The sequence below is a fragment of the Leptodactylus fuscus genome, chromosome 5 (genome assembly GCF_031893055.1).
Source record: "Leptodactylus fuscus isolate aLepFus1 chromosome 5, aLepFus1.hap2, whole genome shotgun sequence".
Classification (NCBI taxonomy): Eukaryota; Metazoa; Chordata; class Amphibia; order Anura; family Leptodactylidae; genus Leptodactylus; species Leptodactylus fuscus.
Window position 1 is genome coordinate 151803105 of NC_134269.1, and position 26570 is coordinate 151829674.

General features: G+C 41.4%; 1 protein-coding gene across 1 annotated transcript in view; it reads left to right on the forward strand.

The window, feature by feature from the left end:
- CEP290 (centrosomal protein 290) overlaps positions 1 to 26570 on the forward strand; it is a 116598-nt gene that overhangs the window by 86029 nt on the left and 3999 nt on the right. Inside the window, exons 40-50 of the mRNA XM_075274540.1 lie at positions 3437 to 3658; positions 8042 to 8167; positions 9305 to 9450; positions 10923 to 11078; positions 13313 to 13436; positions 15430 to 15564; positions 15986 to 16072; positions 18501 to 18665; positions 19903 to 20025; positions 21778 to 21950; positions 22919 to 23060. Coding sequence (XP_075130641.1) covers positions 3437 to 3658; positions 8042 to 8167; positions 9305 to 9450; positions 10923 to 11078; positions 13313 to 13436; positions 15430 to 15564; positions 15986 to 16072; positions 18501 to 18665; positions 19903 to 20025; positions 21778 to 21950; positions 22919 to 23060 — 1599 coding nt within the window. The remainder of the gene's footprint in view (positions 1 to 3436; positions 3659 to 8041; positions 8168 to 9304; positions 9451 to 10922; positions 11079 to 13312; positions 13437 to 15429; positions 15565 to 15985; positions 16073 to 18500; positions 18666 to 19902; positions 20026 to 21777; positions 21951 to 22918; positions 23061 to 26570) is intronic.

A 26570-nucleotide genomic window follows, 5' to 3' on the forward strand; every position in this document is an offset into this window, starting at 1 on the left:
GTGTATCCAATCCTTTGGCATGTGGTACTGCGTGCAGACGCATGTATCCAATCCCCCGGCGTGTGGTACTTTGTGCAGATGCGTGTATCTAATCCTATGGCGTGTACAAATGTGTGCAGACGCGCGTATCTAATCCTCTGGAGTGTGGAACTGTGTGTAGACGCCTGTATCTAATCCTTCGGCATGTGGAACCATGTGCAGATGCACGTATCAAATCCTTCAGTGTGTGGAACTGTGTGCAGAAGTGCGTATTTAATTCTCTGGTTTGTGGGACTGTGTGCAGACCCGTGTATCTAATCCTCTGGTGTGTTATACTGTGTGCTGATCTGTGTATCTAATCCTTTGATGCATGTATCTCAGCTTGGATATCAGTGTTGTATTGTGCATGTGGAGTGACCGTGTGTATTGCAGTTGGAATATGAGTGAAAGTCTTGCAGGTTTGTATTGGCTAAGGGGGGGGCACTGTGTTTGAAATGCTGTATCTCAGCAACGGTACGTCCGAGCGAGTTGGAGTCTCGTCTTAAACCTTCCCGGATATCTGAAGTATCTCTGTACCAAATTTGGTGAAGATCGGTCCAGTCGTTTAGTTCGCATTAGAGCACAGACAGACAGACAGACAGAAATTCATTTTATAATATAGGGAGATAATGATTTATATTCCTACTGGCTTATCTGACGCCAATGTGGCTAGATAAATATCAGGGCACTTTCAGGGAAATGTGTCAGACCATAGTGCGTATCGATGTGATTATTCCTATAAGGTGTGAGTTATGATGGAACCACCAATATGAAACTAGTGTTATAGTTCTATACTGTGTTACTCTAAGCCTTAAAATAACATTTAAAATAAAAGTTTGCATATTGTGAGGAGCTCATGTGGGTTTATTGAAATAAAAAAGGGGGCTATTTGTTATATATTCACAGGAGTGAATGTTAAAGGGGTTGTCCGGGATAAAATAACATTTTAATACTAAACTAAACATACACCCCTACTTTATCAATTACTTTCATTACCAAAAATGTATTTACCATTATCGCTGGGGCAGTCACGTGACTGCCCCAGGCACATATTCAGAGTATCCTGTGACGATCCGTTTCGCTGCTACCGGAAATGGAGCGTTACAGACTATATTCCCGTCCCCCTGCCTTCCTGTCCCATCCCCTCCCGTCCCCACCCTTCCCTAGCCCTCCCCTCCCGTTCCCTCACTTCCCCACTGTTCCCCTCTCATTCCCTCACTTCCCCACCGTTCCCCTCCCGTTCCTTCACTTCCCCTCCCGTTCCTTCACTTCCCCTCCCGTTCCCTCACTTCCCCACTGTTCCCCTCTCATTCCCTCACTTTCCCACCGTTCCCTTCCCGTTCCTTCACTTCCCCTCCCGTTCCCTCACTTCCCCACCGTTCCCCTCCCGTTCCCTCACTTCCCCACCGTTCCCCTCCCGTTCCTTCACTTCCCCTCCCGTTCCCTCACTTCCCCACCGTTCCCCTCCCGTTCCCTCACTTCCCCACCGTTCCCCTCCCGTTCCCTCACTTCCCCACCGTTCCCCTCCCGTTCCCTCACTTCCCCACCGTTCCCCTCCCATTCCTTCACTTCCCCTCCCGTTCCCTCACTTCCCCAACGTTCCCTTCCCATTCCTTCACTTCCCCTCCCGTTCCTTCACTTCCCCACCACTCCCCTCTCGTTCCCTCTTCCCATCCCCTTCACTCATTACAACCCTCCTCATCAATACTTACCTTTCTTCTTGCCGGAAACTCCAGGCATTGGCAACAGGTGCACAGTGACTGTGCCACTACGGCATGTGCAATAGAGTTCTCTAACAGTTGAGGATTTGCATATGCCCAAGCTACATGACCATGATTGCCTGTCCGCACATGATAGGCTAGGGGTGCCGTTGGCTTCTAGAGCTACAGGGTCTTTTAGTTTCTTCAAGCATCTAAAGGAAGGTAGGGATCCTTGGGGCATCTAAAAGGGGTTCAGGGGTCTATGGGGTGCTGCTGCTATCTAAGGGGATTAAGGAAACAGGGAGGGGGGAGTGTGTGAGAAAGGGAGTCAGTGAGTGAGAATGGGAGGAGAAGGCATCATAGAACTTGTAGGAAGCAAAGCACAGGAAGTTATGGATGTAAACAAATGCAGAAAATGGCAGGAGCTCACCGAGAGCCCCAAAAATCACTCAAAACACGGCTAAAGGTATTTGGTTGTATTTATTAATCTATTAATAGCACTAACGGACCTTTTTTGAAAAAAAGATTTATTTTTTTTTGCTAGTTTAATGGACTAGTTTTATTTCTTTTAGTCTCTATGATCAGCATCTGAAGTGAGACCCAAAACTATAATCCTGCTTCTTATCATTCGGAACCTCTGTTGCAGATTTTTATCAAAAATTCCATCCAAAATGCCCGGTTACATGAAAGAAACCCAATGGACCCTCTAGACACCGTTTCTTATCTGCCATCATGGTAGCGATCATTATTTTGACAAAACAGCACAAATATGTGATGTGAACAGGGCCCAATATGTTAGTATTTTTTTTTCAGTGCTTTATACACACTGTTAGCCGATGCAGTTTTTTTATGTATATTTTGTTTTATGTACTCTGTCTGTCTGTGTACAGTGCCAATGTCAGCCTGCAGATGGCACTGTTGTAGTTAGTTGCTGCACTTACTGTAAAGACTCGTAGTAAGATAGAATACAGCTAAACAGGGATATCCATGTACTGCAATATCAAGTACAAATTGTCGTATTGCTGTAAAATAGTCATGTTTATAGTGGTGTAACTCAAAGTATATGTATATTTAGAAACATTTGTAAGACAAAAAATCACTAAGTTTCTCCACATCGCTACATACTGTATTTGTACTACTTGTTGGTTCAGTAGTTGGATGACTATGTGGAGTTGCTTCCATGTACTTGGTGTTTTAGGCACAGAATCGGTATATCCACCATGAAATAAATAATTTTGCGCGATTACTCGTAAATTTGCAGTCCAATTGCAGGATTATTACATCTCTATTAACAAATTGTGCATTCATGGCATAAATCCTTTTTGCTATTGACAGCTTTGGCAATTATATAATAATAGTACACTGTATTTTTACATTCTTGTGCTATTTGACATTGCATTGATCGCTGAATCAATAAGATAGAGTGAGGTGAGTTAACACAGAAAACATTTCAGTAACCTCCGTTGTCTGGCTTGTTTTATTGATATTCCTTTCGTGGGTACAAGAGTTAAATAATTCATTTGAAGCAAATTCTCTCATTAAGCGTCTACTTGCAAATGATGTCCCATGGTGCTTGGGTTGGTTGCAAATGAAAATTGTTACATTATCCTTTCTTAACTTAAAAGCTGATTACAGAGTTTTAATCCAGAACCTAATTCCTTAGTGGTATTTTAAGTAGGCAAATTTAATTGTGAAGAAACATGATATTATCGTTACAGGCACGAATCGAAGATTTAGAGGAGCAACTACTAAAGCTTAAAGAGACCCTGAAAAGTAGCAAGGCGAGGGAGAATAACCTCACTCAAGACCTTGAAAACCTAAACCAGGAGATGCGAGGAAAGCAGAAAATCATTAATAAGCTTCACAAGGAAAAAGATGAGCTAGATAAGGAAAACGAGGAGCTGAAAAAAAGGCTGAAGAGACTCATGAGCAGCGCACAGGTAAAGCAATCTATGGCGGCCATATTCCATCATGAGAAATAGAGAATACTGGCCTCATAAGAAGACATTCACTAGGTGTTAGATCTCATTCTCCAGCATTCTGGACTTATGCCAAATTTGACAAATCCTAAGGCTAAAGCCCGTCGTTGCAGAAATGCAGATGTTGCAGATTTTGTTGCGGTTTTTGAGCCAAAGCCACGAAGGGCTACAAAAGGAATGGGAAATATATAGAAAGTTCTTATACTTTTAACTTCTTCTCAATCTAGTCCTGGCTTTGGCTCAAAAAACCGCAACAAAACCTGCAACAAAAAAAAGCTGTGTTTCTGCAATGTGGGGCTCTGGCCTAAAGGAGTTTTCCAAGCTGGACAAAAATTGACCAAAGAGGAGAATAGGGAAGTAATAAAACAATTTAAAAAGAATGACATACCTGTTTATTCACTGATGTTCCAGTGTCACTAGTCTGGTCTTCCCCACCGCTCTCTATTTACTTAACCCACTTGTCTACTGCAGAAATCGCAGGCATCAGTACTATACAGTAGATGGTCATAATGAGGGATTGCCTTCTATTGAGTGTTCGTTCACACTTGCGCTTGGTGTCCGGTGAGTGCACTCTGCTGGGTTTCTGTCTTCAGCCCCGGCGAAACCAGACAGGGGATGGAAACCTGGCAGTCAGCTTTCAAACCCATTCACTTGAATGGGTTTGTAAAAGTGTCCGCCTGCGGCCTGTCCGCGGGGAAACCATTTTTTTTTTAGCTGGACACTAAGTCCTTCATGTCTGACTTTGTGTCCGGCTAAAAAAAATGGTTTCCCCTGGACAGGCCGCAGGTGGACACAGCTGTTACCTATACAAACCCATTCAGGTGAATGGGTTTTAAAGCTGACTGCCAGGTTTCCATCCCCTGTCTAGTTTCGCCAGAGCGGAAGATAGAAACTCGGCGGAATGCACACACCGGACATCGAGTGCAAGTGTGAATGAACCCTTAGCCCATCCGAGAATTGTGACTATTTAAAGATTTGTTTGTAAAATCAGACAAGTCCCTAATTTTACCATAGGCCTTAAAATGAGTCGGAGTGTAGCACCTTGTCCTGACATCTAGTAATGAATACTGCAATATTTAAAATTTTGTTTATTTTTATATCCATATTAAAATACTGTGAAAAAAGGAAAAAAATGGTTTGCACAAAAAAAATTATAACGAATACGTGACTTTCTGACGATCGTGTTTAACACAAATCTACGTTCTCTAAGTGTTATGTGTTTATGTGCTAATCAAATATAAGCAAAGTAAAAAAATGAATGCAAAATAGATAAAATGATAATTTATCACAATTTGCTAGATTTTCCACTTGCTAGCTATATAGTTAGGATTAAAGCTGCTTTTTAAGAGATTTTACAATAGTATGTCAGACAAAAGAAAATACCTAGGAACCATTGGCTCCTTAACTGAACAATTTAGGCGCCAAGACAGATTTTTAGGGCTAGTTCACACGGGGCAAAATGGTCAGGATTTTGACGTGGAATCCGCGTCAAAATCCTACTAAAAAACCCCACCTCCCATTGAAATCAATGAGAGCCGGTCATTTCCTTTTTCCGCTAGCGGTTTGTTCCCACTCACGGAAAAATGAAGCGAGTTGCCCTTTCTTCAGGCGGATTAGTCGGCTGATATATATTTATAATGGAACTCTAGGCATAAACGGGTTAATAGGTGTCTATCAGCACTTAGACCATGCAAAACTGCTGAGCTAGCTAGCAACAGGAAGAATAGGTGAGACACATGTAGGGCAATGCTTTTAATAAAAGCATCCCTGTTAAATTTTACATAGAATCCTTTTGGGCTCAACAGAGGTGGGCCCTCATGTAAAAGTGCTTCGGGCAATAAGCTTTAAGCAATTCCGCAGCCTCTTCCTAAGCTGTAAGTGATCGCCTTAGCAGTGTCCTTGTTGGACGCTTCAGCCGACACGCAGATCAGAGAGCAACTTAATGCACAGTGTCTGGAGCTATTATGCATAAGGGTCTGCTTGTTTTGTTTATTTCCTAATCGCTAGCGGCCAGGCTTAAAGGGGTTAACCACTTTTACAAAAATCAAAGCTTGCCCATAAAATTTTTAAATGCCTGATGATAAGCGGGGACTCCTGGACCTACCTGATGAGGGAGCCACGCACTTCCTCTGACATGCCACAGTAACTACTGACCCAGCATCTGGGGGCTAAAGCTTTGTAACACAGCTGGAATCCAGCGCATATAGAGCAGTGGCTGTGCATGAGCTTATGCCATATTTCTCCTGCATATACCTGCCATAAATGCTTGACTAGAATATCTTGGGCTATAGTTTATTGCGAAATAACATATAAGTGTATATGTAATGGATGCAATACAATATTTTATATTGTGAACATGGGTTACAATATACACTATATCCCCATGATTGAATCTAACACTTTAAAAATGTTGGAATGAGAACACCAGAGTGTATACTGGAATAGAGTATAAGTACAGTATCTGCAAGGCACATTCTGATCTTAGCTGTTGTAAGTTCCTATGAATGGTGGCCTTTTTGCACAGCAAATCTAGATTTCACTCTGTCACTTTCTTTGGAGAGATATTGTTCTGACAGTCTTCTCCTTGCAGTGCAAACCCATACTGATCTGACCTTTAGTGATTGAGTTTCAAAGCACAGGTCCCCTCCCTTTGACCATTATCTAATTACAGAGTTAATGGGTAAAAAAAATACACAATTTTGCCCTTTTAATTCTCCCAAAGACATATTCTTTATAAGAAAATAATAATTACAGGTGACACAAAATGTCAGAAAAATTTATATATATATATATATATATATATATATATATTATAATATAAAATTTTTGTATACATTATTCGAATTTTTTTTAGTTCTCTTCTAGTTGGTATCTTTTAAATATAAATATTGCTTAAAAAGGTTAGCCCACTTATACAATCGTTTTGATCATTGGGAATCCAATTGTTGGGGTCTCTTATCACCAGTGATCCTGAGAACAGAGATTCATAAGTGCTCCCAATTGTCTTATATAAATGGAGTGGTAGTGTGCAAGTAACTGAAGGGGTGATTGCAGAAGTGTACAACTGCTATATTCACTTGGGCCCCTTGGGGGCACTTGAAAACACTTGTATTCGTGATCAGTGGGAGTCCCAGTGGTCGGATGTCCAGTAATTCAACACTTATTCCCCATACTCTGGATAGAGGATAAAAGTTGAGTGACATGACCCGTTTAAGCTTATGCTACTTAAGCACATATTATTTGGAACCTGACCATAGGTTCCCCAAAATATTGCAGCAGCCAGTAATACCTGGATGATGCCTGGAAGACCTGCCAGTAATACAGGATGATCCAGAGTCTTCTTACACAAAGGTACAAATAGGGAATTCACTATCAGCACTACATTACAGATGAGCGAGTAATATTTGATGCGCTTAACCCCTTGGTGTTCGGCCGCATTCCTATGGCGGTGAGGTATTTGATCGAATACTACTCGCTCATCTCTACATTACACCCTTTACTGGTTTTCCTTGCAAGACAGACTACGGTAGTTCTTTTTAAGAAAATGTGGCCATGCATTGCAGGCTAGCTCAGAAAACTACAGTGTAGAACAATTTAGAAGGGGAAACAGCATTACACCAGCACTGAGTGTGCTTCATTCACGGTATCGGTGCATGTCCTAGAGGTCAGAACCCTACTGATCTTAAAGTGGGGGCACATCATAGCAATTGAAGTAGCACTCCAACAGATTTATGTCTTGGTCTGTTGGAAAGGTACATGATGTATATTATAGTGAAGGTAGCTGAATTTGCAAGTTATCCAGTTAGTACTGTGTGAAAGTCAGGAATGAAAATGTAGAGTCTCACTGCTGATCATGTGACACAGCTGAGGACCAGGAGGGAATGGATAACCCACAAGTACAGCCAGTACTAAGGAGATTACATCCACTACAATTTACATCATGCACCTAACAGGCAAATATAAGAGAATAAAATATTTTAGTGGAAGCTCTACTTTAACATCATGTTATCGCTTGGGAATAACCCTTTAAGCAAATAACAGCAAGTGCTGGTGCCTGCTGTAATGGGAGTAATTATTCTGAAACATAATGTAGGCTCATAATATGGTCTCTGACTGTTTCTGAATCCTTTCCTACTTATTGCTAAAATGACTGACTGCTAATACCTTCTTATTCTTTTATTCACTTGCATAAAGAGCCCCTTTCGTACATGAAGCCCCTGTTCCAGCCTTTGCCGTGTTTTATGTACAGTCTTTCTCAAGGAGACATCAAACAAGTCGATTTAGTTTTTCGGTCTCTTTCATTATGTAAATATTAAAGATGGATTTTGAATATCTATATTTCAGAGCAAGTCAGATCTGGAAAGTAAACAGAGCCTGATAGATGAACTTCAGAAGAAAGTTAAAAGACTAGAAGTGGAGCTGGAGAAGAAAACTGAGGAAGCTGAACGCAAACCTGCACACGAAGATAAGGTTTGTTCACAGACTCTTTACCCTTCATTTAGCAACATCTGTATGTTGTAGGACTGAACCGGCCTGTAAACACATCATTTATAAAGTCAAGCGCTAGATTTGCATTGTATTTTTAAAGGATACAAACCCTATTTATGAATTATATCCAACTTTGGGGCAATTTTGACAATGGTGCATGGGGTAGGATAGTACATTATACCTATACATGTCTGAATGAAGGATGCTTTCTTTGTAATGTGGCCATTGCTAAAGGGGGTATTGCTGTTTTTGCAGGGGTATCAGTTTGCAATCCTTGTTTACTTCCTTGCAAGAAACATCTGCCCTGGCTTTGTGACACTTAGGTGCATGTGTCATTACAAGACACACCTCTGATAACTGTAAGGAAACTAATAAGCTGTTCACCTGTGTGTCCATCTTATGAGAAGGACAGATTGTATAGTGTTCTGTTTCTTTGTGGATGTACATAAGTAAATCATCACTGTCCTCCTGCAGCAAAGGTCCACAAAAACGGGGATTGGGACTCGAGGTTATAGTATTGTGAAGTTTATAATCATGTATTGTATGAAAAAACATTGTTATCCTTAAAAGTTGAATGCTAGATATAGTTGCTTATGCTTGAAACTGGTATAATGTTATATGATAAGATGGCACCTGTATCTAGCATGGGTGCAAGAAAAACAAATGCTTGGCTTGCTGCCACAAGACAGCTCTCCAAGGTTACCACGCAGAACCGAGAGTAGCTGGCTATATATGGAACTGCTTGAACTTTTTCTGTTTGATTGAGATGCACCATACCAAACAGGAATGAATATGAATATTCACACTGTTGTTATCTCACTTCCTTTCTCTGCTACTATTTAACCCCCATGTTTTAATAAAATGTGCATAAGCATACATTCTTTAGCTGAGAGAAGAATGAATACCAACACAGAGTGGTGTGACTTCTTTACCGCCTGGCACTCAGCCTATTAGATTAGGACGATGACGGTTACCCGGGATTATTGGTCAATTAGTCATAAACGCGACTCTGACCTTATCAGTATTACCTGTCCTTAGCTATATGAACATTCTTTATATAACCATACAGAATTCCTTAGATAACTGTAACTAAGGTCTAATATCTTCTTTCTTCTGTAGAGCTCAAAAGAAGAGATTATAAGGTGGGAAGAAGGCAAAAAATGGCAAAGTAAATTAGAAGGCATGCGCAGCAAGCTAAGAGAGAAAGAGAAGGAATCTGAGACTCTGACAAAACAGTTGACAACACTCAAAGACCTCTACTCCAAGTGAGTTCTGTGGACAGGGTTGTTGTATGGTATTTAATGTGAATGTGCTACCCTAACTGTGGATATGATAGAGGAAGAGAAGCTAAGCTTTGTGATATGTAGGTTTATATGAATTGGAGAAGTAATTCTGAGGAAGGGCCCTTCACATGATGGAATCTGGTGCTGATTTTCATTGCTACTGATCCATTCTAACATCAGTGGCAGATTCTGGCCTGATTCTGCCTCTCATTGAGGCAGAGATCAGAGTCTGAAGCGTTCTGCTTAATGTTGCTGGAGATTCTGGGCCTGATTCAGCCGCAGTCCACAGTACAAGATATCCCGCTGATTAGGCCCGTCAGTATTCTTTCAAGTGTCAAGGGGTGGAAAGTAAAGTGGAATGTGAGTCAGATGTCCACCTCAAATTCTTCGTCATATGCCACCATCTGAATGTAGCTTAGAAAGCAGAGTAAATCCTGACTGGACTCCTAACAGAGACTGTAAGAGTCCTTTTTATCCCTCCCACATACAGTGATTGACAGCCTTCTGTCAATCACTGTATGTGGCTGTGGTAGCAAACCTATATATCAGCGAGATCATATCATACTCTCAGATAGGGCAACAGAAATCACCTGATAGGTTTGCTTTTCTTTCATGTCCCCTTCAACAAAAATCAAAATGGAACAGAATCTGTGTATTGGACTTACAGTATGTTAAAGAAAGCCAAGATTCACAGTTGTTTACAGGGTACGATTATAACTACCACAAACAAAAATGTAGTTAGTTGTGGGGGTATTCTTATAAAGCACATAGTAGAAGTTCTTGCTAAAAGATTGCATTTCTTATTTTTCCCATCACCCTTAAAGTCATGTGCACCTCTGCAACCAGTTTTGTCTCTTTCTCCAGTTTAATCAAGGAAATAAGTCTGGATTGGAAAAAATCCTGTTTGTTTGTATAGCTCCTACTGCAAGCTCTATGCACCAGGGTAATGCTATGGCTGCACTATGGTAACCTATGTACAAACACACCTTATGTTTAGCCTGATTCTTCATTCATGATGAGGCATCTGTGGTCTGAGTAGGTCAGTATTATTCAGAGAGTGTAGTATATCACTGTAAAGAAGAAGCTGCATTTTGTCACACAAGACAGTTTGCAGAGCCATATGGCAGATAGACTAGATCACAGAGAAAAGTGAATGGAAGAGCGACATCACTACAAGGGAGAATCCCTCTGAGCTCTGAACTTGCATGTTCACAAACAGCTGTCAGAGAAAGTAGGTTTAAAAAATAAGCAATACAGAGAATATGTCCATCTTGAATTTTTTCCAGGTGCAGGCACATACCTTTTTAATGCCCATAGTGGCCACAATAGGTATACCTTTATACGTATTTTGTCATTTTATTTACTATTTGTAATATTATTTACTGTAACTGATTTTTGTTTTCCCGGTGACTGTATTCTTGATCGTTCTTATAAGTGTATGCATTCTATTTTAGAGCTGACCAAGAGAAAATAGTGTTACAGAAAAGACTGAAATCTCGTGGTGTAACTGCAGATCAAGTAGTTGGAGTAAGAGCTCTGGAGTCTGAAAGAGAAATTGAAGAACTCCGGAAAAAGAATAATGAATTGGAAAATGAAATTTCACATATGAAGTATGAGTTGTTTCTATTACTTCTGATTAAGTAGAACAAGGTTTTATATTGAATAGAGTTAGGTTATTTTATTGTTTTTGATCTTCAGATTTGCATCATACTAATATAAAATAATTTCTGAATTGTCCATGCAGCTCTTGCTGAGTATATCGAATATGTATATACTGTTTCATACCTATGCTCATTTCCACCAATATGCCATCATTGTTAAAGGGATCCTATCATTGGATACCCTTTTTTCTGACTGACTGACTTCTCCTACGTTTAGATGTCTTCTCTGCACCGCCGTTCGGTAGAAATCCGTGTTTTCTTCGGTATGCAAATGAGTTCTCTCGCAGCACTGGGGACCCAATGCTGCGAGAGAAATTTCCAGTGCTGCCTCCATCTTCTTCTGGAACGGCCTCTCACTGAGTCTTCTTCCATTCTGGGTTTCAATCTTCTAGGCATGCGCATTCGGCTCTGCCATCAGGCCTCAGGCAGAGCTGATTGCGCACACATGCGGCCACAAGAAAATATCCGCTTACACCGTAAACTGTGTAATTGGCCATTTTCATCTGGCTGCTTACACAGTAAGCTAGGCCGTGGGCATGGGCAGTCAGCTCTGCCGATGGCAGAGCTGACTACACATGCCTAGAAGATTGAAACCCAGGACGGAAGAAGACACAGGGAGAGGGCGTTCCAGAAGAAGATGGAGGCGTCGCTTGAAATTTCTCTCGCAGCATTGGGGATGCCCCCAGTGCTGCAAGAGAACTAATTTGCATACCGAAAAAAAAACCAGGTTTCTATCGAATGGAGGCGCAGAGAAGATATCTAAAGGTAGGAGAATAGCCTTTCTTAAGGCTATTCCTATGTGTTAGTCAGAAAAAAAGGGTATCCAATGATATGACCCTTTTAGGTCCAACACTCTGCCCTCTGTTTACCCAGCAACATAATAAAGAATGGCATACATCAGGTGCGCATGGTGCAATAACAAGTAGCACCCCTGAAAATAGTTTTACTTGAATGTGAAGTGCAAAATGAAGGGAGCTCTGACTCCATCAGTCTGCATCCTATTTCCTATATTAGAATAATCCAAATTTGAAGCAGCATACAGATTTCCCCACATGTTTATTCCTTATGCAAGACATACACAGCAATGCTGTTTTTACAGAATGAAAACCGCTAACGACATACTGTCTTTTAAAAGAAAAAAAAAAAATGCCTATGATTCTTGCACTGGTGACATGTAGTCCTTAGTCACAACACATCTGGTGGTCTTCTGTTGAAGTTGAGACCAGTAACCTCACCTACCGTACCAATATCTCTAGCACAGCGATAGTATAGTCCTAGAATCATCAGATGATGCTGTCACCACCAGATGTAGCATCCGGACGTTGCATCCCCGTGACTACACATTTCCAACGGGCTGTGTCTAAAACCTTTACAGAAAGCCTACCACAAGAACGTTTTAATAGCATACGTTTAGTATACGCCGTAATATTCCCTAATCTAGCATGCCTATTTTCAATTATCCAAAACTGACATAAAGGTCATTGAATGAAATGAGATACTTTGTGACCCTCCCATAAAGTCACTGCACATATTATACTGTATTATATTGTAAAAAAAAAAAAAAAATCTGCCTTTCTCCTTGTAATTGGTTTAAGAATAACAGCTTAAATGCATCAGTGGAATTAATTTGCCAGGTTAATGTCTGAAGAATAGCGGCTAGCGGAGACTCTCGGCATAATTAGAGGCATTACACATGGGTGCACAATGTAATCATTTGGTTGGGAAGGCCTAACCTCTACACACTACAAGGGAAATATATTATTGTTAACCTTGTAGCTAAGGATGAGGAAAGATACTGCACTCCATTTGGAAGTCAAGCAGGATTGGAACTTTTCTCAGACGCATGTTTTTTAGACTATAACATCAATTTCCTAAGTGGTTCATCTCCAGCAAAGTCTAAAACAAATACTAAGAACAAGAACAAAAATATGCACAAAACAAAGAACAAAGCAAAGACAAAAAAACATGATTAACTGTTTGGATATATTTTGGGGCAAAAATTGCTGATTGGTTCGCCGTTACCTGTGAGCAACCAATCAGATCTTTAGTTTACAAAGAGAAAAGCTGCAAAATCTGATCAAATCGACATTTTCATTTTCTTTGCCTTTTACATACATTCATTCTAAAACATACGTGCACATATACAATTTCTGTAGCTTTTACTTTGTTCATTCTTTTCATAGAACAAAGCAGGCTCTACCTCGAGATTCTGTAGTGGATGAACTGCACTTAAAAAATCAATATCTGCAAGAGAAGCTTCAGGTACTGGAACGCCAGCTTTCAAGGGACAACCTATCAAGGCCCTCTGTAAGTACTGTGATACATATCACTTGCTGGAATGATTCAGATGCTGTTTTTGCAGTGTTTTGTTAACTGTTTTCTGCCTGGCTTTGTCCCAGCGTGGGGCCATACTCAGCCATCAGTAAATATATATGTGGCGATTTATCAAACCTAGGTCAAAGCAGATAAATTACCTGTAACTGTTTACATACATTTTGTTTATGTACTAAGGGGATACACAGGAGCTTTATTCTTAAATTGTGCACAGTATCAAAAATAAAGAATATTTTGTTTTGTTTTTTTGAGGGGAAAGCTAACTAAAATGTTTTTAGACAAAGATGTATTTAGAAATCAAAATAAAATGCAGACTATAGCCATGTATATAGTAGCATGTGCCATCCTACAATATAGGCAATCTGAACTATTCTTAACAGATATCAATGTTACATAAATATTGTATCATTGCAAACTACACAACATTTTATAAGGTCCTTCTCCCTTGTGGAAAAAGGAAAACGTGCTCTAGTGCCCACTTTTGGAAAGTAGCTTGCTATAGCTCAATGCCTGGCTTTCCAGAAAGCTAGTAGCATAATCTGGAATTAAAGCAAAGTAGAATATCTCCTCCAAAAGGAAGAGATGGGTCTTTCTTCCATTTGGCTTAGCTTTAATCCAAGATCATGCAGCATGCTTTTTTGGAAAGTCAGGTATTGATTTTTAGGCAGCTACCTTCCAAAAGGTGGCACTAGAGCAAGGTTTTCTTACTCCACCAAGCAGAACTTATTTGCTTATTATTTTTCCAAAATTTTAGACACAACCACCAACACAGCATAAGCCCACACATCATATTCATCTGACAATAATCCTGACAAATTGAAGACCGTGTCCTGTATATGTTTCTTAATTTCTCTTTTCTTTTGTATACAATATAAATACATGTCACACCTCAGAATACAGAGGAAGATACAGAAAAAACAGCTTTTCTTCCCTGTGACAGCAAAACTTGTGAACCCCAAAAGACAGTGACTCCTAACACAAAGAGGAGCCTCTTCAAAAGAACAAAGGAAAAGAAAACCATTGTGTTGGAAGACGACTTTGATGAACATATGAAAGTATTGTCTTCCTGCACAATGCAGAATGTTGAAGAACATGTGGATGTCTCCAATCACTGCCTAGCTGTACATTACCCAGATAATGTCTCCGCTACAGCAGGAAGTGAAACCGCTTCAGATCTGGGTGATGAATTATGTGTTTGTGGTAGACCAGAGCATGCAACAAGTTCTAAAACTCCAGATACAACCTCACCAACCAGCACCACACCTTCACCGAGATCATGTGATGCATCCGTGTCCGTCAGCGGGGCCCACTCTTCCAAACCCGGTGATACGTCACTTCCTGTTAGTACAACAGCAACACCAGGCCTGGGTGACGCATCAGGAATTGGAAGCACACAAGCAATTTATGAGCAAGAGTCCAATGGTGACCTTGACCGCCAAAATACTTTTGACACATTATCCACTAAGCCTAGCAGGACAAACACAATTCAAGAAGCTGATGAAAGCCACCATTTTACGGATGGACGGATGAGCACAAATGAAGTGGTTAAGAAGGAAGAAGAGCTGATAGAGTCAAATTCTGTACACCACAATGAAAATACAGTGCCTCCTAATGGCAAATGTTTTAGTACTTCGGATGATCGTCAGCAGCATGCCTTGTCCAAAGAAAATGAGTCCCATATGGGTGGAAAGCACACATCTAAGACAGACTCCGCTAATAATCTGGATGTAGGTTTAGGTCTCAGTGCTCTTCTGCAGGTGTGAGAGTCTTCCATAACAAACCTTCCCTACATTATCCTTTAATGCAGTAGTAGGTGGCTTACTTAGTTTTTCCTTTTAGCAGTAGGTAGGTCTTAGCACTGGTTATCTAGCTGTGTCCTGAATATACCTCAAATCCAATGTATTCTGGAGATGACTTATAGTAAAGTAAGTCAAGCATTTCATTATAATTGGTTTATTTTTGGTAGACATCTGGTATAGGATCAGAGGATCCATCGAGCAGAGAGATGGAATTACAGAAGGAGAATTTGAGACTGTCTGCCGAAAACATTGAGCTGCAGTTTCAGTTGGAGCAAGCCAATAGAGACTTGCCACGTTTAAAGGTACGACTGGAATTATCAGAGCTCTGAATGAATTGTATGTATTCTCAAGATTGCATGATCCAAGTATTCCAGTGTGAAGACTGTATCGCCTACCCACTGGAGAGTTAATAGATGCGATATTGGAGAGATCCCCATTCTCCCAGCTACAAGATCATGACTAGGAGGTGTTAAACAGTGCGGTGGTCAAGTGCCCCGCCACTCCGGTGGTTAGGTGATAAAGTCTACAGACTGGCTTCTTTATGCTTTCATTTGCGAGCTTGATTTAGAGCACTTGTATCTATTAATCACACTTGACTTCTGTTTTGCTTTCTAGAATTTGTTTTATATCAACCCCAGTGTTTTATTAAAAAAAATAAAACTTTTAACCTTTTTGTGTGTAGTACCATACTGAATCAACATATGTTCATATATCACTGTTTAGGATCAAATAGCTAATCTGAAAGAAATGTGTGAACATCTCAAAAAAGATAAACTGGAAGCAGAACGTAAACTTGGAAATGTTAGAGGGGTGAGTACTAATGCTTTCTAAAATTCTGCGATTAAAAAAATAAATTATTAAAAGTAATTTCATATTTGTTCAAATTCTTTGTGATGGTTTAGGGTATGTTTACTTGGCTGGATTTGAGGCAGATTCAACGTAAGCTGTGAGAAACGCCCTCCCCTCCCGACTGTACTCGGCCATAGATTAGTACTGGGGGTGTTCTTCACAGCTTACGCTAGGTTCACACCTGCGTTCAGCTGTCCGTTCTGTGGTTTCCGTCTTCTGCATGCCATATGCCAGTTTTGCAGCGGAGAGCATAAAACGCTCACGGCCGGACAGCTTTCTCACCCATTCAAATGAATGGGTGAGAGACTCCTGCAGGTTTCCGTCTCCTGCTCTGTTTTATGCAGGAAACGGAAACCTGAAGTACGGAGTGCCGGGCGCAGATGTGAACGAGCCCTTAGCGTCATTCCTGGGTGGTAAGGAACGCTCCCTCTGACAATACAGGGCTATGGACAAGTACTCTCAAGATGGACGTTCCTCACAGCCCAGCTAGACTGTCAGGAACGCCCTCTGTCAGAAGGTATTCACCATATAGGATGAATACTTTTATATTTTAATACTTTTTATGGACTCAGCACTAGCTAATATGTTTAATGAACTTAGAGCCTTTAATAGGCTTCCGGCTATTATAACAACTGAACACCACATTTGTTTGACGTCTTAAAGAGGACCTTTCATTACTTGGGGCACATGCGCTTTTATATACCGCTAGAAAGCTGATTTCAGCGCACTGTTGGCTTTCACGATCTGTGCTCCAGGTGAAGAGCTATTGGGGCCGGTACCGTAGCTCTTCAACGTCAGAAGGGCATTACTGACAGTCAGTCAGGAACGCCCTTCCTCATAGCAGCACCTATAGCGCTGTACTGTGAGAGCGCCCCCTCCCCTCCTGATAGTACTCGTCCATAGAAGAGTACTGGGGGGGGGGGGGAAGGTGTTCCTCACCGCTCTCACAGTACGGTGCTATAGGTGCTGCTGTGAGGAAGGGCGTTCCTGACTGACTGTCAGTAATGCCCTTCTGACGTTGAAGAGCTATGGTACCGGCATCTATAGCTCTTCACCTGGAGCACAGATCGTGAAAGCCGAATTTAGCGCACTGTCGGCTTTCTAGTGGTATATAACACCGCATGTGCCCCGAGTGATGAAAGGTCCTCTTTAAAGCGTGGGAATCATTATTCCCTGCTTGAGATTATGACATGTATATGCCAAATTTCAGAAAAGTGTTAACTATACATGATGCAATTATTGTGAAGTTTTTATTGTAAACTGGAAAATCTCTTGAAATTTAACCCTGGTGACAAGACACACAACATTTATCTTTTTCACAATTGTAAAGCAATATAAGTATAGTGACATTATCGATTATCATATGTGTATCACATGGTACACCGATATTTTGTGGTTTGTTTGTAGATTTACCACCATAAACCACATTTGTAAAGTTATGCATTAATCTATTGCTACTTTAATCTATCCAAACGTTGGCTCATATTGTACAAATCCTCCAAGAATAGTGAATGATTGACAATAACAAGTTCAATAATTTCTGAACATTACTTCTATAGCTGTTATATTGATGCTTCTGCCACCCACCTACAAGCTTGTTCTCACTTGTTATATCAATACATTTATTACCAGTGTAAGAATTAATGGAAATTTCAGATAAGAGCTCTCTTGTTTTGCTGCCGCAGATAGCCATTGTATTTTATCACGTGTGTTACATGAAGTATGGTTATAGAATATTCTACTCCCCTACAGGATGATAGATCTCCTTCAGGAACGAAGCATGTCTTTCTGAAGGAGAAACACAGACCTACAACATTGTGAAGGCGCAGGAAACAAGGCTGCAATATTCCTAAGCCTTCCCCAACCTGTCAGCCTCTTGGTTAGACTCACTTCCTTCCCTCTGTAGAGTGATCATACTGTGTTAAGAGTAACTTTTTGCACTCATACAACTCTGGTGCAAAGTAAGCAATCCCACAGGTGCTATAAACTTACATTTTGTGGCCCCCTACAACAGCATACAAATGGTTTTGGTGATGGTAATCTCCCTTTAAAGTTGCGGTGGCTCTCAAAAGCAAAATCAAGAAAGTCTTTTGGTACTTTCTTTTTCCGTAGTCATCACTGGAGATGCCACTTGTCTTGCGAAGTTTGCAGGACGTTTTAATGTCATACCACAGACTATAAGTTTCTGATTTCTCTTTCTGTTGGGCTTCTAAGGTAGAAATGTATTCAATAACATTTGTAATGTACACACGTAATAATAGTTTAATGGTAATGTATATGGAATGTCTCGGTCTGCATAGTACGTAAAATAATCTGTGCGTGGAGTCATTGGATAAATTGTAGATGCTGATGAAGAATTGTCTATTTATCGTCATGAATATGTAAATAGTCCGGAAGAAGTGGAAAGACCATTCCAGAACTGGAGAAGACTATAGGCTTGATGAAACGAGTAGTAGAAAGAGTTCAGAGGGAGAATGAGGAACTTAAGAAGGCTCCTGGAGTCCTATCGAGTGAAAAGCTATCTAACCTGGAACTGGAAAATGAAAAACTTAAGGTATATCTTTTCCCTTGTATTATTGGTGTCAGTGGTTTTGAGATAAAGACATTCCTGGATAGCGTTTAAAAAGGCTATTCTATTACTACCTTCTTTTTTTCAATTCTCCTCGTCGTTCTGTTGTAATCCTAGTTAGAGATGAGCGAACAGTGTTCGGATCAGCCGATCTGAACAGCACGCTCCCATAGAAATGAATGGAAGCACCTGTGACGCTGACTTTGCCGGCGGCCGGCGTCACAGGTGCTTCCATTCATTTCTATGGGTGCGTGCTGTTCGGATCGGTTGATCCGAACAGTGTTCGCTCATCTCTAATCCTGGTTAATCCTTTATGTAAATGACCCCACCAAGCACCCTCCCCCCACCGCGTCATACCGTTATTCACGCCCCTCCATTGCTTGTGCTCTGTCTACCCTCCTTCTCCCTGGATGTTCTTCCTGCCAGATCGCACTGCTGCTTTTGAAATCTCGGTCATGCGCTGTTCCGCTCCGGTAGCGGTACTGCGCATGTCCGAGCGCCATTTTTATATACTTGCTATAGAACTAAGCTTACTGCTAATGGACAATAATGCTTTAGTATATTAATGGTGAATGGTACAAAACTTAAAAGTGTAACTAAACTTTTATTTTTTTCATAGTTCAGGTGAAGATAAAAAAAAGTTTGCGATAAAATTTCTAAAGGACAAGTGCCTGTTTCTTCGCTTATTTGCTTTGTTCTTTCACTGATCATACTGTGTTGCTGGTTTAATATGCTTCACTCTGGTGACAGATTCCCTTCAAGGTATTTAGAGTAGGACTCCTATGGAAAAAAAAAATCATTTTTGGCCCTTTAGAAAGGCACATACTGTAAACTGTAGTAAAGGCACTCTTACTGATGGCTGCATATGTGATTTATCCCTTCTTTTCTGGTCCTCAGTGGTGTCATGTGACCAGCAATAAGATTCCATAACTGATGCAGCTTCTTATCTGTGGACAAAGGCTCTCATAGGAATGAATGGACTTCCTGTCCGCACAGAAGAAGCTGGAGAGTCTTTGACTTAGAGGCAAAAATTGTCTGTTCCTAAAAGGGTTAACTATTTTCCTTTGTGATAACCTCTTTATCATTTTATGTAAGGAACATTCATTGTGAAGAAAAACTATAGCTTATCCTTGTGTAGCTTATGTTCTAGCTCCATTAATACAAGCCTGTGTGTTGTATGAGATCAGTTCTTCATAATCATTTTTCTTTATTGCCCACCTAGTCAGAACTTGAAAAGCTGCAGCTGCATGTGGGTGGACAGCTAAGTATGAGATATGAAGCAAAGACAAAAGGCATGGAGAAAGTAATTGCTGAAAATGAAAGACTTCGCAAAGAACTCAAAACGGTAAGAAAAGAATATCCATGATCTGCGCCTTTATAAACCGTAGCCATCATATATGATTAAAGCATTCAGACAATCGTCAGAGTAAACATTGTTTTACCAGCTCACATGTCACCTCGCTGTGCAGGTGCTGATTGGATGGAATTACCGCATTATTATATCCTTCCAGATTTACTACTGCAGCAGGAAAAGGCCTTCACCTGCCTCTAAGGAGCCAGAAAATCCTTCCCTTCTCAGGAGAGATGGGAACGTGATGGCCCTTAAAGTCCAGGATAAACTAAAAACCCCAAAACAAAACCCTCTCACCCCACCTAACTTCTAATTTACTTCAATTAAAAAAAAATCTATAATTACCCATATCCCTGGAGCAGTCATGTGATAATCCAGTGATCTTCTGTTTCACCACTTCCGAAACGGAATGTTACCATTACTCTTCCCCTCCCCTATCCCCATCAATACTTACCATGCCTTCCTGTGTCTAGGACGGCTCTTTCTGTCTTCTAGTAGTGGGTGGAATAAGTCACCTAGGGGGACGAGGGGGAGAGTCAGAGACAGAAGCATGTGGGAGTGGCTAATAATGGGCGGGATCGCCAGCCTAGAGAGGGACAGGGGAAGGTAGGAGGGGCTAGCAATGGGTGGGATCACTAGGATTATAGAGACGGGAGGGTGTGAGGGGCTAGTAATGGGCGGGATCACTAGGCTTAGGGCCCCTTCACACGGAGTAAACGCGCCGCGCATTGTGGCGCGTTTACGGCGCGTGTACGCCGCGTTTTTTTACGGTGCGTGATTACGCCGCGTTAACGCGACGTAAACGCGGCATAATCGCGCACTGTAAAAAAACGCGGCGTACACGCGCCGTAAACGCGCCACAATGCGCGGCGCGTTTACTCCGTGTGAAGGGGCCCTTAGAGAGACAGCAGATGGTGGGAGGGGATAGTAATAGGCAGGATTGCTAGCCTAGAGAGAGTCAGGGGAGGGTGGAAGGGGCTAGTAATAAGCTAAGCTAAGCTAGGCTTAGAGATATAGGGAGGGTTTTGTGATGGAGTGAGAGAGTAAGGGGGGCTGAGTGAGAGGGAACTAGTGTTGCAGCTACACAGCAGGAAGCTAACACCTAGTAAACAAAGGCAGAGAATGCCAGATACACTCAGAAATCATTCAAAACACTGCTTAAGGTACATAGGTGTACTTATTAACCCATTACTAGCACCAACACACCTTTATAAAAAAAATTCTGCTTAGAAAACTCCTTTAAGCCCCCTTCCTACCATCATTCTCATTCAGATGGTAGTAATCTGGTCAGTATTTTACATCATTATTTGTAAGCCAAATTCAGGACTGAAATCTGAACATGGAAAAAGTTCTTTTAGGCCGAGGCCCCACGGGCCGGAAATGCCGCGATTTACAGTACTTGCAAAGTGGATGGAATTCATGCGAATTCCATGCCCACTTTGCGGAAAAAAATCGCAGTGCGGACATGCTGATATTTCCAAAACCATCATGGTTTTTAAAATCGCAGCATGTCAATTATATCTACGGAAACGCCGGCAGCTTTCCCGTAAATATAATTATAACAGAAAGTCTGCAGAGGAAAACTCCATGAACTTTCTGCTCAAAGCGCTGCGGGAAGAACCACAATGCGTTCACGCCACGGTTGTTCCTGAAGCGCTTTAGCCAATTTCCTTAATACCAGCGCAAAATACACCAGAAATTTGCTTCTGTAAGACTTGTTGCTGATCTTTGATATTTGATCTTTAGGAAACTGAAACTTCAGAAAAATTAAGAATTGCAAAGAGGAATTTGGAAGTGGTCAATGAAAAACTGTCAGCAAACTTAGAAGACACTAGAAGTAAACTGAGCCTCGCTGAAAGTAGAGGACCACAACTGGAAGGAGCAGACCGCAAAGCCTGGAAGTCTGTCGTTGTGAGCAAGTATGGGATGCTGTCTTAACTTCTCTGTACATATTCCCTGTAATATTGGGGTGGTTTCACACAGCCGAATTTCCTGAACCTCACTTAGAGATAAGGGCATATGTTTAGATTTTGTTGATGCCGTTCTTGAAGGCAAAACCAAAAAAGAGGACATAGAGGAAAGATTGCTTCTGTTCAAGTCAAAATAAACCCTCTTATGGGGCAACAAGGTGGCTCAGTGGTTAGCATTGTATCCTTGCAGCGCTGAAGTCTTGGGTTCGAATCCCGCCAGGAATAACATCTGCAAGGAGTTTGTATGTTCTCCCCGTGTTTGCGTGGATTTCCTCCCATTCTACAAAGACATACTGATAGGAAAAAAAATGTACATTGTGAATCCTATATGGGGCTCACAACCTACATTTAAAAAAAAAAAAAAAAAAAACCTCTTAAATAACTGTTCTGTTGTAGTCACTATGACAATAGTTCACATTTTTCTGAATAAGGCGAGTGCATACAATAGATAATGCATTCACCCTTTAATATTTGTGTGAACCAAACACCCAGAGAAAATGTAAACCTTTAGGAACATAGGCCCATATTACATTGAAAAATTGTAGAAGTAATCTGAAGGTGGCATAATGTCTTCTATAGGAATATCTTGTATAGCCATACCCCGCAGTGAATTCCTCCCAATACAATTAATAACCCTTGAAGATCAGGGACTTTACAAAAGCTTCAGTTGTTATGCTTTGTGAGGAACAGAGATGAGTCTCCGATGACGCTCACTACATAATGGCGATATTTCCATACATTCTTTACTGGAGATTAAATGCTCCTTAGTACCGTCGCAGAGTTTGAATAAAACTTGCATATTCCATGCACCCTTCTTTTTTTCATCAGTTTGATGTTATGCATTTTCTTACTTCATGTCACTGACACTTTTTTTTCAACAAAATAACCAGATAAAGGGGTCCTTTTTACCTTGTCAGGATGTATGAAACAAAGATGAAGGAGATGGAAGCAGAGCTTATAAAGAGAAACGACAGCATTGTTGATCTGAAAAGGCTATTGAAAGAAGCAACCGAGCGTGAACGGAAAACCGAACAAACAATTCAGCACCTAAAAGATGAAGTAAGTAACGGAAGATCCTGATGAAATAAAGGAAACCATCTTAGTGCAGCATTTTACACCTCACGAGAATTGGGATCAGATATTGGAAACATATACAGTGTTGACCAAAAGTATTGGCACCCCTGCAATTCTGTCAGATAATACTCATTTTCTTCCAGAAAATGATTGCAATCACAAATTTTTTGGTATTATTATCTTCATTTAATTTGTCTTCAATGGAAAACCACAAAAAGAATTGTCAAAAAGCCAAATTGGATATAATTTCACACCAAACATAAAAAGGGGGTGGACAAAAGTATTGGCACTGTTTGAAAAATCATGTGATGCTTCTCTAATTTGTGTAATTAACAGCACCTGTTACTTATCTGAGGCACCTAACAGGTGGTGGCAATAACTAAATCATACTTGCAGCCAGTTGAAATGGATTAAAGTTGACTCAACCTCTGTCCTGTGTCCTTGTGTGTACCACATTGAGCATGGAGAAAAGAAAGAAGACCAAAGAACTGTCTGAGGACTCCAAAGACCTGAATGTTCCTCTGTCTACCGTGCGCAGTGTCATCAAGAAGTCTAAAGCCCCTGGCACTCTGGCTAACCTCCTTAGATGTGGATGGAAAAGAAAAATTGACGAGAGATTTCAACGGAAGATTGTGCGGATGGTGGATAAAGAACCTTGACAACATCCAAACAAGTTCAAGCTGCCCTGCAGTCCGAGGGTACAACAGTGTCAACCTGTACTATCTGTCGGCGTCTGAATGAAAAAGGACTGTATGGTAAGATACCCAGGAAGATCCCACTTCTTACCCAGAGACATAAAAAAGCCAGGCTGGAGTTTGCCAAAACTTACCTGAGAAAGCCAAAAACGTTTTGGAAGAATGTTCTCTGGTCAGATGAGACAAAAGTAGAGCTTTTTGGGAAAAGGCATCAACATAGAGTTTACATTAAAAAAAAAAAAAAAAAAGAGGCCTTCAAAGAAAAGAACACGGTCCCTACAGTCAAACATGGCGGAGGTTCCCTGATGTTTTGGGGTTGCTTTGCTGCCTCAGGCACTGGACTGCTTGACCGTGTGCATGGCATTATGAAGTCTGAAGACTACCAACAAATTTTGCAGCATAATGTAGGGCCCAGTGTGAGAAAGCTGGGTCTCCCTGAAAGGTCATGGGTCTTCCAGCAGGACAATGACCCAAAACACACTTCAAAAAGCACTAGAAAATGGTTTGAGAGAAAGCACTGGAGACTTCTAAAGTGGCCAGCAATGAGTCCAGACCTGAACCCCATAGAACACCTGTGGAGAGATCTCTTGATGGCAGTTTGGAGAAGGCACCCTTCACATCTCAGGGACCTGGAGCAGTTTGCCAAAGAAGAATGGTCTAAAATTCCAGCAGAGCCTCGTAAGAAACTCATTGATGGTTACCGGAAGCGGTTGTTCGCAGTTATTTTGTCTAAAGGTTGTGCTACCCAGTATTAGGCTGAGGGTGCCAATACTTTTGTCCGGCCCGTTTTTGGAGTTTTGTGTAAAATGATCAATGATTTGACTTTTTTTTTTTTCGTTCTCTTTGGTATTAAGATCTTCATTTATTTTGCTTGCAATGAAAAAACACAAAAGAGTTTGTGCTTGCAATCATTTTCTGGAAGAAAATGAGTATTATCTGACAGAATTGCAGGGGTGTCAATACTTTTGGCCAACACTGTAGGTATAAAATATTCCTGAAGGGGAGTGCTTGTTCATTCTCTGATCAGATCTCTTAGAGCAGTGATGGCGAACCTTTTAGAGACCGAGTGCCCAAACTGCAACCCAAAACCCACAAAATTTTCGCGGAGTGCCAACACGACAATATAGACTTAATACTATGCGGATCCACAATTGCGGACAGTTACTGACCAAAAATTACAGTCATGTGGGGCTTTACAGAGCTTTCAATAATACAAACAACGTTGTACTGAAATGTAAAGGTCTCGGCATTTGGTACTTTGAACAATTAATTTTCACTATTTACATCGCACAGGATCTGTTTTATAGTTACCGTGTAATATTCTTACATCCTGTACTAATATCACGTCTGCTATAAAACAGATACTGTGTGATATAAATAGTGAGGGGACCCCAGACAGTATTATATGCTCTGCAGTGGGCCCACCACACAATATTATATTCTCCACAGTAGCCCCCCAGTGTTATATGCTCCGCAGTAGGTGTCCCCCCCCCCACAGGATTATATGCTCCACAGTGGCATCCACACACAGTATTGTGTGCTTATAAATAGGCCCCCCCCAGTATTATATGCTCTTTAGTACACCCCCCAGTATTATAAGCCACCCCAGTATTATAAGCCCCCCCAGTATTATACACTCCCCCCAGTATTATAAGCCCCCTCAGTATTATAAGCCCCCTCAGTATTATACACTCCCCCCAGTATTATACACTCCCCCCAGTATTATACACCCCACCCAGTATTATACACCCCACCCAGTATTATAAGCCCCCCCAGTATTATAAGCACCCTCAGTATTATACACTCCCCCCAGTATTATACACTCCCCCCAGTATTATACACCCCACCCAGTATTATAAGCCCCCCCAGTATTATACACTCCCCCCCAGTATCATACACCCCACCAAGTATTATAAGCGCTCCCCCCAACATCATATACACAGTGAGCCACTCTCATACTCACTCCTGAAGAGCCGCCGGCATCCACCTTCTTGTCACTGGCGGCGCTGATGACGTCATCGCGCCCACGTCGGGGCAGAGGTCAAACTCTGCAGCCAGTGTAGGCCGCGGTCGCGCGATCCGCGGCCTACCCTGACAGCTTTCAGCTGTATGTGCATTTGCACATACAACTGAAGGCAGTGATCGCTCATCAACAGGGAATCCTGTACCGGATTCCCTGTTGGTGAGCGATCCGGGCGACCGCACGCGTGCCAGCATGGAGGGCTCTGCGTGCCCTCTCTGGTTCGCCATCACTGTCTTAGAGCATGTTCACACCACAGAAACCTTTTCCTTGCACCTAGATGCGACAGGATGCCGAAGCAGGGCACCAGCATCCGGTCGCGGCATCTCGCTCCTGATTAGGCTTGAATGAATGGGCCTAACTGAGAGCGAGTCTCGTGCCGCGGACACCGCAGCTGTCTCAGCTGCAAAGTTCCCAGTAAGATTGGGCATGTTGCTTCTTTTTCCCACTAGCTGAAAAAAATTGCTAGCGGAAAAAAAAGCAAGCAGCTCCCATTGAAATGAACGAGAGCCTTTTTTGCAGGAGAATTCCACATCAAAATCTGCCTGCAAAAAACTCAGTTTGAACCTGCCCTTAATGTTTCTTCTGGTTTTGTAAGAGAAGATAAATTTCATTATGTATAATGTGTCAAAATCAACTGAACAAACCAATGGAGATTTGTGGGATAGCTATTCTTTCCCTGCAGGCTTATTATTGTATGCAGTGACTTTTACACTTATAACATTGCGCCAAATCTATTTTTACGGTAGGCGCACAGTGTGTATAAGAACTGCAGATTTT